At 46.3% G+C, this 18649-nt stretch overlaps 2 protein-coding genes across 2 annotated transcripts; one reads left to right on the forward strand and one right to left on the reverse strand.

The window, feature by feature from the left end:
• Positions 1-4660: 4660 nt before the first annotated feature.
• Positions 4661-5960, forward strand: LOC147864147 (putative F-box/kelch-repeat protein At1g27420). The gene has a single exon (XM_087319173.1). It carries the CDS (start codon positions 4663-4665, stop codon positions 5845-5847), a length of 1185 nt encoding a protein of 394 aa, XP_087175299.1. The 5' UTR covers positions 4661-4662; the 3' UTR covers positions 5848-5960.
• A 323-nt stretch (positions 5961-6283) lies between these two features.
• On the reverse strand, positions 6284-10106 carry LOC147864148 (pentatricopeptide repeat-containing protein At2g33680-like). Its single transcript, XM_087319917.1, has 2 exons — positions 9902-10106; positions 6284-9790 (listed from the first exon to the last, which is right to left on the reverse strand). Exons 1-2 carry the CDS (start codon positions 10016-10018, stop codon positions 7157-7159), a joined length of 2751 nt encoding a protein of 916 aa, XP_087176043.1. The 5' UTR covers positions 10019-10106; the 3' UTR covers positions 6284-7156.
• Between the last annotated feature and the right edge of the window lie 8543 nt (positions 10107-18649).

The following is an 18649-nucleotide window of genomic DNA, read 5'->3' on the forward strand; positions in this document are numbered from 1 at the left end:
CGATATTTCGTCTCCTTCATCGACGACTACACGCAGCACACGTGGATCTACCTCATTGAGAAGAAGAGGGAAGTCTTCGACTGTTTCCGAGACCTCAAAAGGGTTCATGGAAACGGAAACAGGAAGAAAGATCAAGTGCCTACGGTCGGATGGCGGAAAAGAATACTTTTCCGGTCAATTCAACGGTTATCTACAACAGATGGGAATTCGGCGCGAATTCAGTTGTAGATACATGCCGGAGCAAAACGGTGTGGCCGAGAGGAAAAATCGGTCGGTTGTGGAAGTGGCACGAGCAATGCTAGAAGAAAAGAGCTTGCCCAAGTTCTACTGGGCCGAGGCGGTAAGGACCACGGTATACATCCAGAACCGGATCGGAGACAAAGTGTCGGCGCACGACCTATATTTCAAAACGAAGCCGAACTTGTGACACTTACGAGTTTTCGGTAGCATTGCGTATGTGCATGTGCCAAAGGAGAAACGGAGGAAGCTAGATGCGAAAGCCGAGAAGAGTATCTTGGTCGGCTATTCGGATGAGCAGAAGGGTTATAAGTGTTATAACCCACGCACCAAACAAGTGCGCGTGAGCCGCGACATTTTGTTTGACGAGTCCGCGTCCTGGTACTTGCCTCCGACTCTAGACCTCACCTCCAATCCGAGTTCTGACGATGAGGTCAGCGAGGCTGAGATGCCTCCGAATGAGCCTGAAATCGGGACCGGCGAAGAGAGTCCGATTTCATTTCGGTTAAGCAGACCGAATGGACGACTGAGTCGGTTCGACCAGTCTGATGATGAGCCGGCGAGTAGTGGAGACTCGGCCGTGCATTCCTCGCACAGGAAGCCGAGGAGACGGCTTACGCGCAAAGAGAAAGGGAAGAAGAAGGTGTCGGATTCCGGCACGGATAGGAACGAGTCAGACCGATGCGAGTCCGACTCCGAGGGAAGCGGTGACGGGTCTACAAGAGCGAAGTCCGCGTCGGCCGAGAAGATCTCGACATCGGCTAATGACCGATTACGCCAATCTACCCACCAGAAGAACCCAGTTGTGTGGTTCGGATACAACGAATACATGGCACATCATTATGTGTACATGACCCATGTAGCGGAAGTGTGTGAGCCGGAGAGCTATGCAGAAGCGGCTAAGAACGCGAATTGGTGTGCCGCGATGGAGGAAGAGATGCACGCATTGGCCTAAAATGAGACCTGGGACCTGGTTGACGCACCAAAGGGTGTGAAGCCGATCGGATGTAGGTGGGTGTACAAGGTCAAGTACAACATCGACGGCTTGGTCAACCGATACAAGGCCCGATTAGTGGCAAAAGGCTATGCGCAGAAACATAGCATCGACTACGATGAAACGTTTGCGCCGGTCGCGAAGATGACGACCATCCGTGTGTTGCTCGTTGTAGCTGCGGCAAAGGGGTGGCACTTACATCAGATGGATGTAAAGAATGCGTTCCTGCAAGGCAAGCTTGAGGAACAGGTGCACATGGTACAACCCCCCGGATTTCACTCCGGAACGAACACGTCGACAGTGTGCCGATTGAAGAAGTCCCTTTACTTATTGAAGCAAGCCCCGCGTGCCTGGAACGCGAAGATCACGCAGCAACTGCGTCGGATGGGCTTTGCAATGTCAAAATCGGACTCTTCCCTATTCATCCGGAAAGGTCGACTTGGTCCGGTCAGTATTTTACTATATGTTGATGACTTAGTCATCACCGGCGCCGACCTAGGTGAAATTGACCGCGTGAAGCTCTAGCTCACGGCATCATTCGACATGAAGGATCTGGGGGACCTTCATTACTTCCTCGGGATCGAAGTGATCCGCACCCTCGAAGGCATATTGATCCGCCAACATCATTACACGTTGAATATGCTCTTCAAATTCGGGATGGCAGATTGTAAGTCCGTCTCGACTCCTCTGGATAGAACCGTCAAGCTTCGCCCCGAGTCCGGAAAGGTATGCGACCTGACGAGGTTCTGACAGATAGTCGGCAGCCTTATATACTTGACCATCACCCGACCAGATCTCAGCTACCCGGTCGAGGTGATTAGTCAGTTCATGGTGCGACCGACTGAGGAACACCTTCAGTGCGCACAACACGTACTCCGGTACGTCAGTGGCACTAAGGACCGGGGGCTGCTATATCGGTCCGATACAGCCCCGCAGTTGATTAGCTACACCGATGCCGACTGGGCCGGCAACGTCGCTGATCGTCGATCCACGTCCGGTTTCGCGTTCTCTCTCGAAAGTGCCGCGATGGCGTGGAGTAGCAAGAAGCAGTCGACAGTCGCGTTGTCGAGCACTGAAGCCGAGTATAGAGGAGCGGCTATCGCGACATGCGAAGCCATATGGTTGAAGTGGCTACTTAAGGATCTGTAAGTGGAGGTGTCCGAGCCAACGACTATCTACTGCGACAACCTCAGCAGCATCCAGCTCGCCAAGAACCCCGTTTTCCACGCCTGGACTAAGCACATTGAGGTGCACTACCATTTCGTCCATGAGCGTGTTCTCTCCGGTGAAGTCGAACTTTAGTATGTTCCGACGGATCGGCAGACCGCCGACATCTTCACCAAGCCTCTTGGACTGGACAAGTTGCGGCAATTCTCGGGTGCGCTTGGGTTGCATCACCTCAACGTGCCGAACTTGAGGGGGAGTGATGTCCCGAATGACCATAGAAGGGGGAGAGAAGACCGTGACGCCGAGTCGGATGACGAATTCGACTTCGGATTGACTGAAGAAGCCGAGGGCAGATCCGCGGAAGAGTCCAAAAGCGGACATAAGGGGAGCAGCCGAAAGAAAGAGCCGAAGCCAACCAAGCATGGAGGAGATGACGCCATCGAGGGTGATAAGACCGAAGACGAGTTGGAGACAATAAACTCGAACGAGAGCGAAAACCGATCGGAGGTAGCCGAGTCAATTCAAATGTTTGATTCAGATACACTGAATCAACCGAGGGCCAAGCAGAAAAGAAGGCAGCAGGAGAAGCACCAACACCGCGACAGCAAGGGAGCTGTGAAGGGCCGTGGGAGCAGACAAGCTGACCGGAAGGGTTGAAGCGCGCAGAGTCAAACAAGTCGAGGAGCGCGAGTGAGGCGTGGAGCTAGGAGGAACCGAAGCGGTGATCCAGAAGATCCCGAAGAGCCTCAAGTTGAGCTTGAGGGGGAGTGTTGAGAGACAAGCTCAACATCGGCCGGATCAGCTGAGCAAGCCGAGGACCGGATCGGTTGGAAACTGGTACGTAGATCGGTGCAAAAACTGGGAGGCCATCGGAAAGATATTCCGCAAGGAATATATTTGGGAGTTAGTGTAGGGGCTCCTTAATGAGCATTGAAGTACTGTCAGTACTTCTATCAGTCTTGAAAGGACTTGTATAAAAGTGTTCATTGAACACACACGATGTATAGATCGAGTATTATTTTTGAATTAAGTTCTTGTGTTTACCCTCTCTCTGTCTCTCCTGTGCGTACTATGCAAACCTAAGCTTTCCATTAAACCTGCGTTTTCTGTTGTTCGGTTACCTATATTGCTTCCGCACGCCATTCTTTTCAATTGTCTTATAGTTGCCACCACCTTTCTATTTAGAATTTTCCACTCCGATTCTATCAACCCTCTTGGTATATCCTTATTTTCTATAGGCTCATATAAATCTTTGACTATAAAGAGATCTTCCATTTTGATCTTCTAGTCTAAGTAGTTTTGTGAGTTTAGTACAATCATCCCTGGAAAGCCACTCACACCCCCTTCTATCTAGAACCTATGCTTTGATACCAGTTTGATAGGATTTCACTCAGACAAAATTACGAAATCAACTTAGACATAAACAGAAATAAAGTGTAGCACACGATTTACATGGAAAACCATGGAACAGAACTTTCCACTATAATAGAAGACAGAATACAATCATGGAATGAAAGAACCTAATCTGGTCTGAATGCTCTCTGAAACCACAATTTCAGATGAGAACTCCAAACCCTAGCACGTAGATGTCTTTCCCGTCCGAAACTTCATTAACTTCTCTGTTTTAATCTCTCTCTCTTCTTTTCTGTTTCTCTCAACTTTTCTTCTCACTCTTAGCTTCTGAGATATGGTATTCACACAACCGCTATTGTGTTCTCTCTAAGTCGTTCACTGTACAACACTTCTCTTGCACTATCTTCTCATATATCTATATTCACGCGCTCACTATTTCACTTAAGTATACTTTCATGCCTTTTTCACTATCTTTACTTCTAGTGAGTTATCGCACATACAGACGCACTACTACGCCTGTCAGTATATATATACTAAGTCATTTCATACACATATATATGAAGATATATTGAGTTTGAATTCGGCTTTCACATTGAATTCGATCAATTGACTCTTGTTTTGGTGTTTTGGTTCTTCGGCCAACCGATTATCCTTTTAGCTTTGTGACGATTCCGACTAGCCAACTCCCGTTTCGGCTCCTCCGACCGAATTCGGTCAGCCGACTCATTTCAGCCTCTCGGCCGATTTCGATCAGCTGACTCTCAAGTCGACTTTTCGACCGACTCCCCCGCAAGGAGGGATGCCTTTACATAACACTACATAGTTAGTAGAGAGGCTGGGGTTAGAGTGGGTCCTTTCTTTCTCAAGAAGAAAGACGCTGCAGAGACCCGGGAGGGGGGGGGGGGGGGTGTATGGCGGCGGAGCTCATCATTCCTGGCTTGCCAGACGACATAGCCATGCGATGCTTAGCGAGAGTCCCCCCTCGCGCGCATGGAAGAATAAACAGAGTATGCAAGCTATGGAAAGAAGTAATATCCTCCAAAATCTTCCAACAAATGCACCATAGCTGCGTAGAAGAAAACCCTGGCGCATTACACCCGTTTGTCGTCCTAATCGACACTTCCGAGACTGCAGAACGAATCCCAAGCACTGTAAATGCGTATGCGTTTGAAATCTCATCCGCAATGTCCCACCGCCCATCAATGTGTACATTCTCTTTCACCAATCTGGACATCTCGGGTCTCCGCGACTCCATCTTTCTCTCGGGATGTGGGTCGCTCACCTACCACTCCAGAGTTTTTGTATTGGGCGGTTACACTCTCGGCCATGTCTCCAACAATTTGCATATCTTCGATTTCCTCACATCCACATGGACCGTTGGCTCGCCCATGTCTCTCTCTCGGGCCGAGTTTGCATATGGTATCATAATGAATAAAATCTATGTTGCCACTGGGTTCTTCTCCACAGACGATACCCAAGACCCTGCTGATTTCTTCACCACCACAGCTGAAGTGTATGATATTGATGCCAACCAATGGACAGCCATCGCAAATATGCCACTTTCTTTCAAGTGTGATGTCTCCTGGACACGTCAAGGTAAACTCTTTGTTGGAGGTTGTTATTTCGACAATTCGGGATGTCGCGTGATCAAGGTCGTTTCATATAACCCTTGTACAAACATGTGGGTTGATGAGATCCTAATGTGCCAGCTCCTTTGTGAACTAAATCCAATTTCTACCATCAAAATCGTTAGTGTTGGTAAAGAAGAGACTCTATACATGGCTGAGATGAAGAATTCAATGTATGATAGCATTGATGCATCTCTTTTAGAGATTAAAAAGCTCAACCCTGTGACATTAACATGGGATTGTGTGATGAGGACTACCGACTATGCAAACCATTATGCGTTCAGCTGTGAAAGCCATATGATGCCAAAGTTAAATGCCCTGAGGGATGGAGTTCTGGCAATATTGCATGGGAGAGAATCGTATGCCGAATTTGATGCCACAGAGATTGAGTTTCTGCAATCAGAAGAAGTCATCAAAATGCACATCTCTTGCCCATATGCTTGCATATCAACTGTCTTATTTCTTTAGTCTATTGATTATTTGGAGGATTTCAGAGATAGAATATATTGGTAAAAATAAATGTTGTAAAATTTCTACTAGAAAATGCTTATTTATCAATACAAAGTTTGAGACTGTTGGTTCTAGTTCTATGGTGACCATCCTTCCATAATCAGCTTAATCTTTTGCCTTACTGATGCTTATTTTGTGTGAAATGTCTCACTAGGATTGTCTACTCTGTTTTGTTTCATTAGGCATGTAATTTTCTGCTTCGTCTTGCATGTGTGTCAAGTCAGTAGGAGGATGAGAATGTTGTATATTTTGTTAATACTTGTACATCAATAGCATACAGAGATAAAAATAAAGGAGCTTTATCCAAGGTCTCATATTAAAGTGGCTGGGTATTCAGAGAAGGTTGTAACGTTGACGCAAAGTTTGCTTCATTAATAATTGATTATAAGCAACTCTATATCAAATCAAATGTAATCTATAAAGTCGGCCATCAGCCCATATACAAAGTCAAACCATTCAGTTGCAAAATCAAACCATTCATTATGGTTAATAATTTTTTCCATAAAAGAATATATGATTCAGTTGATTGTTTGTCATTGCATATCTTTGATGTTACCAACTATTTCCCCTGAGTGTGTATCACCACCATCTATTGGTTCTATTCTGCATGCATCCAATCAAGTGGATTTCTTGTGCAATGAAACTTCAAGTCTTGCAACAGGAGATGACATTTCATTTCCACAAAGAAACTTAAAGATTCAGAATCCAATCTATTATCTTCAACATAAGAAGACAAATCTAGAGATCTGGAGTACTGTGGATTGCTTGCGTGTCTTTTGTGTATGTAAAGGTTTCTCCCCTCGCACAGTACTTCAGACTAGTACCCTGTCAACACAAGGTAAAACAATGACTTTGGGATGTTTTCTTCTTGCTTGATTGAGGTGTTATTATTGCACTCCAAACGTGAAGCACACAAAAGGGCATATTCCCCCTAGAACCCTATAATCTTTCAGCAGAATTGACCTCGGCCATTAAGGATGATTTTTTGACTCAATGTAAATGTGTAGCTCCTGAGCATTCGTGGAAAGAATCACACTGTTTGTTAAATAGGTAAAAAATGATGGTAGGAGGATGTAAGCAAATTGAGCTCCTGGCGTAAATTTTAATACTTCTCTCCTCCATTTAGTTTTGTCGGTAAGATATGTATACATTCCCCATGCATGTGTACAAAACATAACAATGGTATAAAGGCGTAAACCATTTTGTCCCCTGACCTATGGTTTACTGACAAAGGGTAAACCTTCTTCCCTCTAGTTTGTCTTGTGGGCTACATATAGACATTCCCCATGCATATATAAGCTGCAGTACACTTTTCATCCAACTGTAATAACTGCTCAAATGCCAATCTTGCAATCTCTATATTTCTCCATTTTGCACAAGAACCTAAAATAGCCAACCATAGTGGTTGATGATCAGAAGAAGAAGGTGATGTCTCAATCACACTCACAGCTTTGTCAAACTGCCCAGCACGACTGAAAAGATCAACCATACAAGCATAGTGCTCTGAAGTTGGAGTAAAGGAACATATAGAGTTCATAACATCAAAAATCATTTGCCCCTCGTCTATGAGGCCTGCATGGCTGCATGCATTCAGAAGCACAAGGAATGTAACCAAATCTGGATCAATGCATGCTGCCATCATTTTGCTAAACAACATAAAAACCATCTTGGATTGACCTTGTTGACCATATCCAGCCAGTAATGCTGTCCACGATGAAACGGTTGTTGTTGGAATCTCATCAAACACTTGTTGTGCTTTTTCTTGAACACTGCACTTTGCATACATGTCTATCAGTGCTGTGCCAAGAGCAATGTTCGCCTTCAACAGTAGCTCTTTCTTACAAACTTCACTATGTATCTCTTCTCCAACCTTGAGAGATCCTATGTTGCCACAGGCTTTTAAACCACAAATATAGGTAACTTCGTTTGGTGGGGGAAGTCCCGCAACTTGCATCTTTTTGAAACAATTCAGAGCTTCCTCACTCTGCGCATGTTCAGCATAGCCATCTATTAATGCATTCCAAGTTGCAACATCTTGAACTGGAAGCTCGTCAAATACTTCTCGTGCTTTTCCCAATGCACCACATTTGGCATACATATTCACCAAAGTTGTCCCCAGCACGTGCTCCTTTTCCAATAACCTGAGGTTGCTCATCTCTACATGTAGCATTTCTCCTGTCTTCAAAGACCCTATGTCAGCACAAGCTTTCAAAAGGGAAATGAATGTGACCACATCGGGAGACATACCCGCGGCTTTCATCCTCGCGAAGCAATCCAAAGCTTCATCACCAAAACAATGTTGGGCATACCCACCAATAAGAGCACTCCAAGCTACAATATTTGGATCTGGAATATTGTCGAATACCTCTCGTGCTTTATTCAATGCACCACATTTTGCATACATGTCAACCAGTGATGTGCTGAGGATGATGTTTTTCTTCAATAACCCTCGCTTGCAGACTTCAATATGTATTTCTTCTCCCATTGCAATATTCGCAATGGCACCACAAGCTTTCAGAATGTAAGTAAATGTTATTGCATTTGGGGGAATACCCTCCTCTTGCATCTTCTTCATGCTGCATATAGCTTCATCATTACAACCATGTTGAATATAGCCAGCAATCAGCACATTCCAAGTTACAACATTTCGTATTGGAAGACTGGTGAATACCTCCTGTGCTTTTTTCATCTGACCACAATTTGCATACATATCCACCAATGTTGTGGCGAGGACGACATTTTTTTCCAATAGTCTCTTTTTCACAATCTCGGCATGAATGTCTTTCCCCATCTCAAGGTTTTCTATGGCACTACAAGCTTTGAGAAGACAAATAAATGTGACTGCATCAGGATACAAACCCTCATTTTGCATCTTCTTATAGTAACAAAGAGCTTCATTACCAAGTCCTTGTTGAGCATAGCCAGAAATTAAGGTACTCCAAGATACAACATCTCTTGCCGGAAGTTCTTCAAGCACTTCTTGAGCTTTTTCTAACATATTGCACTTAACATACATGTCAAGTAATGCATTGCCAAGGACAATGTTTTCTCCCAATAGATCTTGATTCTCGACTTCTCGATGTATCTCTTTCCCGATCTCGAGGAATCCCATACTTCCACAAGCTTTCAAACCACAAACAAATGTGATTACATTGGGGGACAGACCTTCATCTTGCATTTTTCTGAAACATTTAAGAGCTTCATCACCACGCCCATAGTTTGCATAACCGGAGATAAGTGCATTCCACGATACAACATTTCGAATCGGAAGATTGTCAAATACCTCTTGTGCTTTATCAAGTCTTCCACATTTGGCATACATGTCCATCAATGTTGTGCCGAGCACCACATCTTTTTTCAGTAATCCAAGATTATTCACCTGTTTGTGTATCTCTTCTCCCATCTCAAGAGATTGGATACCTCCACAAGCTTTTAGAATGCAAATAAATGTCACTATATCTGGGGAGAAACCCTCTTTACACATCTTTACAAAGCATTCTACAGCTTTATGCCCAAATCCATGTTGATTATACCCCCAAATGAGTACCGTCCATGACACTATATTTCGTATCGGCATTATCTCGAACATTTTTTGCGCCTCTTCTATTGCACCACATTTCACATACATATTAATCAAAGCATTGTGAATATGAATATCCTCTTGAAGGACAAATCTATGCTGGAGAAGAATATCAGCATGTAATCTTCTGCCTTCACTTAAATCCTTATGTTTTACACAACATTTGATCAAGTCCAATACATCAGGAAGATCGCCCAATTTCCCAATTTCCCGCTCAAATTTGGTTAGTTCTTCGTGAACCCAACATGGATTATGAGGCAAACGCATATACAAAGGGGCCTCTGTTTCTTTATGAATAAAATCAGGGGAGTTTTGGTTTCTCTGTAAAAGAAGAAAAAAGACACAAAGTAGATGACATAGAGAGAATTAGAGAGAGTTTATCTTCTTTGCAACAGTCAAGTCTTAGGGTCTTCTTTTATCTTTTCTGCTTACCTTGTTTACACTCCTTTGGTCCCAAAATTGAGAAGGATCTTGGAAGAACTCCTTCCATAATTTACTCAGATGGCTCTCAGATTGTGCAGTAAATGGTGAGGATGATGGAGATAGCATGGCATTGAGAAATCACATCACATACATGTGTGAGCAGCTAAGAGATAGACTCGTTGGATAACAGTAGAAGAACAAACACCATCAATTAAGCCTTTTTTTTTATTCACTAAGTTATTATATATATCTAGGAAACTTCATTAAGTTGTTGTAGGCCCCATGTGCTTTATGACATGATGCCGTGAGAGGTCAAATCTCTCATAATAGGGACTCCAGATGTCCTTGACGCACAAAACAGTTTTGCTTATTACGTTGGGTCATCACATCAACATCAATTGTCCAACATGTGCGAGATCCCAGAAGCTTTGCACGCACCTGTGTGGCTCAATTATCCAACATGTGTATAATCACAGAAGTGATGGGTGCATGTGTGTGCATTGAAACCCACTCACTCCCTTATCATAACCTTATACCTCTTAGTTATATAATCGCTTTCATGATGTCGGCTATGGAGTTTGTGGCATGTTATGGTAAGGTACTTATTCTTTCCAGACAAATGGGAGTCCATATTGTCGTTACATCTTTGTTATCTGTAAATAGTTGGAATTGGTCATACCTTCGTGAGGTATCACGAATGGAGTAGATTGGTCTCCCCACTAAAAGCTTTAACAAACTTGTCAAACATTTGGCCCGACCTTGGTATTGTCAATTGTCATTCTATTGAAGGTTGAGTGGTTTTGAATGAAGTATAGCAACCCATTCTTTTTAGTACAATGAACCATCTACTTGAAGAAGGAGCATTTGAAGGCTCTAGAATTCCCATTCTAATCTTCTCTTTCAACACCTCAAATCATAACTTCATTATATCAGCCTTCCTAATCATAATCATTTATAGGTTCTATGGCCAACTATCTTTAACGAGGGAGTAGCCACTAACGTCACCTTCCTACCCATTGTTTTACATTGTATATTGTAAATAATTACGTTGAGTAACTATGTTAGGCAGAATAGATTCGATGTGTGTTTGTGTGTGTTAGAGAAGAGACACAAGATAGATAGGAGATAAAGACTCAAATGTATATTAACAAGGAATAAGAAAATAAACTAGCAACGACCGTGTACAAGGAAGGAGGAGAGTGTTTTATATCTAGTCAACCTCTCTCTACATTCTCTCACTAAAACGCCAACTCTCTCTCTCTCTCTAATAGCTTGGGGAATATGGAAACACATTAGTTAGTTATGTGTCATAGGATATGATTCTATGACACATAGTTAATGTTAGAAAGTAGTGGTGACCTTTGACCTTTAAGTGTTCATACATTCTCAACAAGGTGTGTTCACACACTAGACTTAGGTTGAGTTTGATTCTCAACACACACACACATATATATATATATCCAAAAAAGGAGTTACTTTTCCATTAGTTAGGAGACATTTTTGTAGAAAGGCTATACAAGGTGACTTATATATGTATTGGGGAATCATCCCCCGACGGAGTTCCAGAATATGGGAAAGCAACTATGGCTATGGACATTTCCTCTCATATTTTTTCCTTAATGTAAGGAGATATCTAGAGCTATAAATATATTTTCAAATCCATCACTGGCCAACATGAGCCCAATCCCCCAACCCTCAACGAAGGGAGGGTGGGAGGTGGGTTGGAAACAACTAGCATGGGGGTTGGTAGTTCCACCTTGGGTCGTTTCCTCCTTGTGTCATTGTCGTGTGCTCCTCCATTTCTACAAAAAACATAAACGGGCAATGACCACGTTGTTGGAGCGGTTGAAAACCTCGGACTCCACCTATCCTCGTAGGTTGTTGATAATCACGAACCATATATCCATGACCAATTCCTCCAGGGGGCGTACCAAATCTTGAAAGACCTTTACGTAGCGGGCTTTCCACACATACCAAAGGGTGAAGCCAACAATCAACATCCAAGTCTCCCTAAAGCAGGGGGATGTGGTTGTTAAGCCTCTCTCAAATAAAGTCTTGACGCTTTTACCTCTTGCACATTCATAACACTAGTTGCCTCCATTGAAGGTGTCCGTCCAGCTATCAATTGAGGGATTGATCCAAACCGCCATGCTCCATGATGCTATCCCTTCCACTTTGCAGGTAGCTAGGAGGCATGTCACCATACCTGATGTCTGTTTGGGGGAAATCCCACAAATGGTGTCTCAGAGTCTCGATAGGTGCCGAGCAAAGTGGGCCGGCTATCGGGCATCCTCGTTTACTTATCCATTCGCCAACAAGGACCACTTTATGGCTGCGTTGCCACCAAAATAGCTTGATCTTCTCAGGCACGTGGAGACGCCAGAGACCCTTCTAGAATATATAGAGCACCTTGTCGGTGATGCCAATCTCCACCAACCATTGAAATTTCTAGCTGCAATTGTATAGCTTGGCCTAATTTAGTGTTGTAATCGAAGAAGTGGCACAACCTACCATCATGTTTCCACTTGAAATCCCATGGGTCCCATTCTAGTTCTGCGAGGGTGCGATTACTATAGACCCACAACTTCCAATGGGGATCTACCTTAGTAGCGTCAAGGTGTGTCTTCCAATTGTTGCCAGCCTTGCGCCACCACACGGATCTGCTACCAACAGCCACTACTCTGGCTCTCCCCAAATAATGTAGCCCCTCTAAATCCCCTTGTGCCCTTCAGTAGATTAATTGTTCCAATCTCACCAAAGAGACCGAACCATGTATATCCTCTCGCATCCCCCACCGGAACCCTTTCAACCGCCTCTGCTATCAGTCTCCTCATTTTCTTAACTCCCTTGAGTGGAGGTCCTGGGTTCTCCCTCGCCCCTCCTAGATCCACCGTGCGTCTCCAATCGCTTATAGAATGGAGCCATGTCTACGTTAGCTTTCCCCACATCGGGCCCTTGACTTGCCCTATCATCATGTCATCACTTGCTCGTACTTGAGGATTCCAAAATAATGGTTGTCGAGTCCATTCGATTAGTATCTCTGGGGTGTTCCTGACCAAATGATGTCTCATGTGATACCATGACCGTAAGATGGAGTTAGTCACCCTATTTTCCGGATGACATGCCATCTTGGATGGGATTCCGTTCACGCAACAATAGTTCAAGGAGTCATGCCAAGGTCTACCATACTTGGGAGTCCCTACTTACAACCTGTTACGAAGGTGTATCTTCCAACACTCCTTGCATGGCAAATCCAAAGGCCCAAAGTTGTTGAGCGGCAAGCTCAACCGGATCCGGATTGGCTGAATACGCCTGAGCCGGATTGGCATTCGGAAGGATGAGCCAGATCGGTGAGCCGGTGAGCTGGAGGGCCGGTTAGTTGGATCAAGCAGTAACTGGAAGCCTAGTAGCAGCCTAGACTACTAGGTCGTTAATGTCTCATAGTTAGTGTGAGACGCTCGTGTGAGCATTAAAGTACATTGTACCTCTATCAGTCCTCTTAGGACTTGTATAAATAGTGTTGTTGAGCACCTTGTATGTATAGAGAATTTTACAGAGTTGTTGATAATAGATTTAAGTTGTTCTGCTCTTTCTCTGTCTCTCCTGTGTACCTTCTGTGTGTTAATCTCTCTCTCTGTTGCTATCCGGCTGAGCCGGTTGTCTAATGCTTCCGCACCTTCATTTTTACATGGTATCAGAGCGCGAGGGTTGAGAACCTCTACAGTTGACATCAACATCTGAAAACAAACCCTAAGACCTAATAAGAACAGAAAGAGAAGTGATGGACAGAGGAATGGCTAGCTCGCTCTCGGTGGAGAAGCTCGACAGATCCAACTACACATCTTGGTCATACAAGATGCACCAGTACCTGCTTGGGCACGGTTATTGGAGCTATGCCGACGGAGCTAACAACACAGCACCTGATGCGACACACAAGGACTTCCCAGTGTGGGAACAAGCGGCAAGCAGAGTGATGTACTGCTTTGCGTCTTGTGTCAGAGACCAGCTGATGAGCCATGTCCGAGATGCCAAGACACCAAATGAAGCTTGGGGAAACCTGAAGAAGGTTTTCGCGGCAAGCACTACGGCCCGGAAGCTGCAACTCCGACAGGAGTTGAGCAATGTCTGACAGAAGGACATGTCGGTAGCCGATTACACGGCCCGAATCAAAGAGATCTGTGACTCACTTGCCTCTATCAACGTCACTATAGAGGAAGATGAGATGGTGCAGATTTGTCTTGGGGGCCTAGCGTCTAAGTTCAGAGCGTTCCAAACGGCGGTATATACAAGGGAGAATACATCGTCATTTTTCGACTTACAATCGATGCTCCTTGTAGAGGAGAACCATGCCGGTGCGTCAACAAGTGCACCCACCGACAACCAGATGTTGTACACGAAGGCGGATCGGCCCCGTGGGCGTGGTGGATGAGGCGGGTTGGCTCGCAATGGTAGCGGCCGGCAAGAGCAAGACCGAAGGCATAGAGAATGTGCCGACAACAGTTCCGGACCCTCCACAAGCAGGGGGAGTCAAGGCGGCGCCAGAGGCCGGCAAGCAAAAGCCGACACGGAATGCTGGTCTTGTAGTAAAAAGGGCCAAAGAGAAAGTGAGTGCTGGAAGAAGCGCACTGATTCGGACAAATCCGGATCTGGCATGGCCGGCAGAGAGAACTGACAATAATCGCACTACGTAGAAGAATCGGGAGGATCCAAAACTGGAAAAGTCGATAAAGGGCCAACCTTGGTGATGAAACACAAGGCTAACTCGATGAAGAAGACCACTTCCAAATCGGAGGAAGTGTGGTACGTTGATTCCGGTGCGTCGAATCACATGACGAGCCACAAAGAGTGGTTCTCTTTCTTGGAGAAACTGGAACAACCAGGAGACGTCAAAACCGGAGACGACACTCCTCACCCAATCGTGCATGTCGGAGAAGTCCCTTTGAGCCACGTCGGATAGAGGGGGAAGCTAATGAACGTATTACATGTTTTGACTATCACGAAGAACCTGGTGTTAGTCAGTCAGATCGTTGACCAGGGGATGTAGGTGCGGTTTACGCACCTTGGGTGATTCATCAAGGAAGAGGGCGAAATTATTGCGCAAGGGCACAGAGATGGGAAGATGTTCATCCTCGACACCAATGACGTCGGCGCCACTTTGTTCGCCAAAGGAGAGAAGATTGAATCGGATATTGATCTCTGGCACAAGCGGATCGACCACATCAATTACCGGAGGTTTCAAGACCTGCAAACGAAACAAGTTGTTTTCGGTTTGCCGAAGTTCAGTGGCCGGAAGGTCCAAATATGTGATGCTTGCCAACTCGAGAAGCAACACCAGCTTCCATTCCCCACCGAATGAAACCGTAGCCGTAACAAGCTCGACCTTATTCATTCGGATGTATGGGGACCGACACAGAACGTTAGTCTTAGCAGGAGTCGATACTTCGTCTCCTTCATTGATGACTACAGCCGGCACACATGGATCTACCTCATTGACCAGAAGAGCGAAGTCTTCAAGTGTTTCTGGAACCTGGAAAGCTTGGTTGAACGGGAAACGGAGAGGAAGATCAAGTGCTTGCGGTCGGATGGCCAAAAAGAATAATTTTCCGGCCAATTCAATAGTTATCTGTAGCAAAAAGGAATTCGGAGAGAGTTCAGCTGCAGATACACACTAGAGAAAAACGGTGTGGCCGAAAGGAAGAACCGGTCGATTGTCGACGCGGCAAGGGCAATGTTGGAGGAGAAGAGCATGCCCCATTTCTACTGGGTTGAGGCTGTTGCCTGTCTGGCCGGACTAGCCTCAACACAGGTGTCTATCCGACACTTCTCCAAAGGGGTGGTAAGGGTTGGATGCTAGGTTACACACAATAATTACTATTGATTACTTCCGTCCCCCCTTTACAAATCATCGGATCCTTTTATAGGCATCCGGCAAGGTTACAATCGGTGCGCTTAGGCAACCGACATCCGAATCGGTCCGGATCCGGATCGGTACCACTGTACCGGATCCGTCCCTCCGAATAATAATTCTACTATTATTTACTTCCTATTATCCGATCCGATTCCGCCTTCCCACTTGTCCTTGCTCTTCTGACCGGCCAACACATGGCACGTCCGTGGGAAAGTGCCTTGCACTTCGAATCCACTCCCGGCCTCAGTCTTCCTCCAAAATATCGAGCACACTCTGCTCGATAGTGTCAAGTGGTGCTTCTTCCTCCTGTTCCTGTTCCTTGCCTGCCTGGTCTCCGACCTCCGGTTGGGTAGGCTGTTCCGTAAAAATTTGCTGCTCCGGCTCTGCTTGATTCTGTGGTGCCGGTGCTTCCTCACCGCTTCGTCTGGGTTCTTCCTGTTCTCCCTCCGTTCCTGGCTCTGTTCTGTTACCGGTGTCGCTTTCTCCGGTCTCGACTGGTCGACTCGATATGCCTCCTTCCTCTGCTCTGGTGTCTTCCGGTCTCAGCTCTTCTTCTTCTCTGGCATCGGTCTGCTCCTGCTCTTCTTCAAGTTCGTCTTCGGGTATTCCTCGTCGGGGTTGTTCGGTGTCGGTTGGTTCATCTTCAGCCAGTCGCTCTCCCTCACTTATCGTGATTGGCGTCGTTCTTCCCTTAGCTTCCTGTCGTAACCGGTCCTGCTCGTATCTCTCCAACTCCAACTGAGTTGCGAGTTGCCTGTCATCCAACCTCTCTACCAACCCTCGGATTTCTTTGAGGTGTTCTTCTGCTAAAGTGTAGAAATCCTCTGACAATTCTTCCCGAATAGCGACGATACTTTCTTCATCCATCTTGTAGAACCTGTCACCGGTCTTCCTCCGATTCTCGGCATCCGCTCGGAGTGTCTGCAGCTCGGCTGCCTGTTGTGACCACTCCTTCCATAGCTTTTCCGTACTTCCGTTGATGCTTGCCTGAGCTCGGGTACTCCATCCTGACATGATGAGCTTGATCCGGTCAACCCCTGCCTTAGCATGCGCATAAGCTTCCTGCTTTTCCTTCCTTGTCCGTTTTATAATGTCGGCCATTATCTGAGCCTGGGCCTCGTAATCTGCTTTTTGCTTTTCATAGGTACTCTGCAATTTGCTGATCGTGAAGGTCGATTTTTCCTTTTCTTCATTCCTGATCTTGGTCAGGTCCAGCTTTTCCCGCCTTAGCGCCTCTAATTCCTTCCTTCTCTCCGTTGCTTGGGCTATTTCCGCCGACAATGCTTCCTTGTTGGCACTGACCTCATCCATCGCCTTAGCCAGGTCTAATCGGGTCTCTTTGAGCTGCTCTTTCAGCTTCTCTATTTGCCGGTCGTAGTCTGCTGCCCGTTTTTTGTTGTCCGACTCGGCCTGCTTGTGATCTCGGTAGAGACGGTCGAAGTCCTCCGTCTTCTGCTTCAGGCGTCGGGTTGCCTGAGCTCTTAACCGATCGTCCCGGTCCTTCTGTTGTCGGAGTTCTTCCTGCAGTCGTTCTATCTCTTGCTCGGCATGTCGTCGTAGTCGGTCCTTCTCCTTTTGCAGCTTCTCTTTTTCTTCTTGTAGTCGGTCATTAGCGGCTCGACCTTTCCGGAGGTCTTCTTCCATTTTTCGTCTGTCGTCCTCCACCACTTTCCGCTGCTCCCTTTCTCTTTCCCTTAATGCCTCCTGAGCTTTTAACTCCTCTCGTAAGGTTTCTATTAGTTTTTCGGTCTCAGGGCCGGTTTGCAAGGCTACCGGTTCCGGTTCTGGTTCTGGTTGCTTCCTTGTTGTCCCGACCGGCTCGGTGACAGCTTGTGCTTGTTGAATTCCTTCCCTTGCCTGCAACAGCTCCCCTTGCATTTCCTCGATCTGTGTTCGGAGCGCGACCAACTCCTGAGTTGTTGTATGCGTCAGCTGTTGCCTACACGTTTCTTCTTTCTCTAACTGGTCTGCTACTCCCGATAACTGCTCCGAAAGCCATCTCAGCCATTGTGGCTTTGTTCTTCCGGTGTCGGGGTGGCCTTGCTCACTTAAGTCAGGCTGATTTTCCAGCCTCTTCTCTGGCTCCGGCTTCGGCGCTTGTTCCTTCTTCTTCTCTGGGATGACCGGTTCTCTGAAATCCGGCCCAACCGGTGTCGGTGCTGCTTCCCTGGGTTCCGGTGCTGTTTCCGCCTCGGCTACTGGAGATGGTCCTTGCGCCCTCTGCTGAGTTCTGTCCACTGGTGGAGCCGGTCCTTTCGCCCGTTTCTCCCGACCTTGTCTTGCTGGGAGTCTTACCAGTGGTTCGGATGAGTCTTCTGTTTCAGCTTCCTCCTCCGGTGCGGTTACCAAACGAACCTTTTGTATAAAGACCTCTGGTTCCGGTTCCGGCCGTCGCAGCGTTATATGGATTGGTTTGCGCGCTACCGGTTCCTCCTCGGCCGATTTCCCTTTGCCTTTACCTGCCGGTTTTGTCTTTGTTGCCGGTTCCTGTTGCTGTCGGGATGGTCCTTCCCCCTGCTGTTCTGCTTCTTGCTGGGTCCATCCGGGGGTGTGTTTCTCCAAGATCTGTCGGCACTTTGTGACCTTTTTCGGCATCGTCTCCTGCCGACCTCTTTTCTTTTGTGTGATGGGGAGCACCGGTGGGACTAACACCGTTAGCCATTGTGCTATCCCGGCCCATGGCTTTTTTCCTTCCACAAGATTTTTGATGGCCTCCTTCAATCCTTTGGTTATGAAATGGAGCCAGTCAATTTGTAAGCCTTCGTACGCTGCTATTAAGAACGCTGCTCGGTACTTGGCTATGGCCGGGGGACGGGGATTCACGAATCCGTATTCCATCATAGCGCGGG

The sequence above is a fragment of the Azolla caroliniana genome, unplaced genomic scaffold (assembly GCF_043228905.1).
Source record: "Azolla caroliniana isolate FFs.n. ecotype wild unplaced genomic scaffold, voAzoCaro1.0.p SCAF_5, whole genome shotgun sequence".
In the NCBI taxonomy this organism is placed as follows: domain Eukaryota; kingdom Viridiplantae; phylum Streptophyta; class Polypodiopsida; order Salviniales; family Salviniaceae; genus Azolla; species Azolla caroliniana.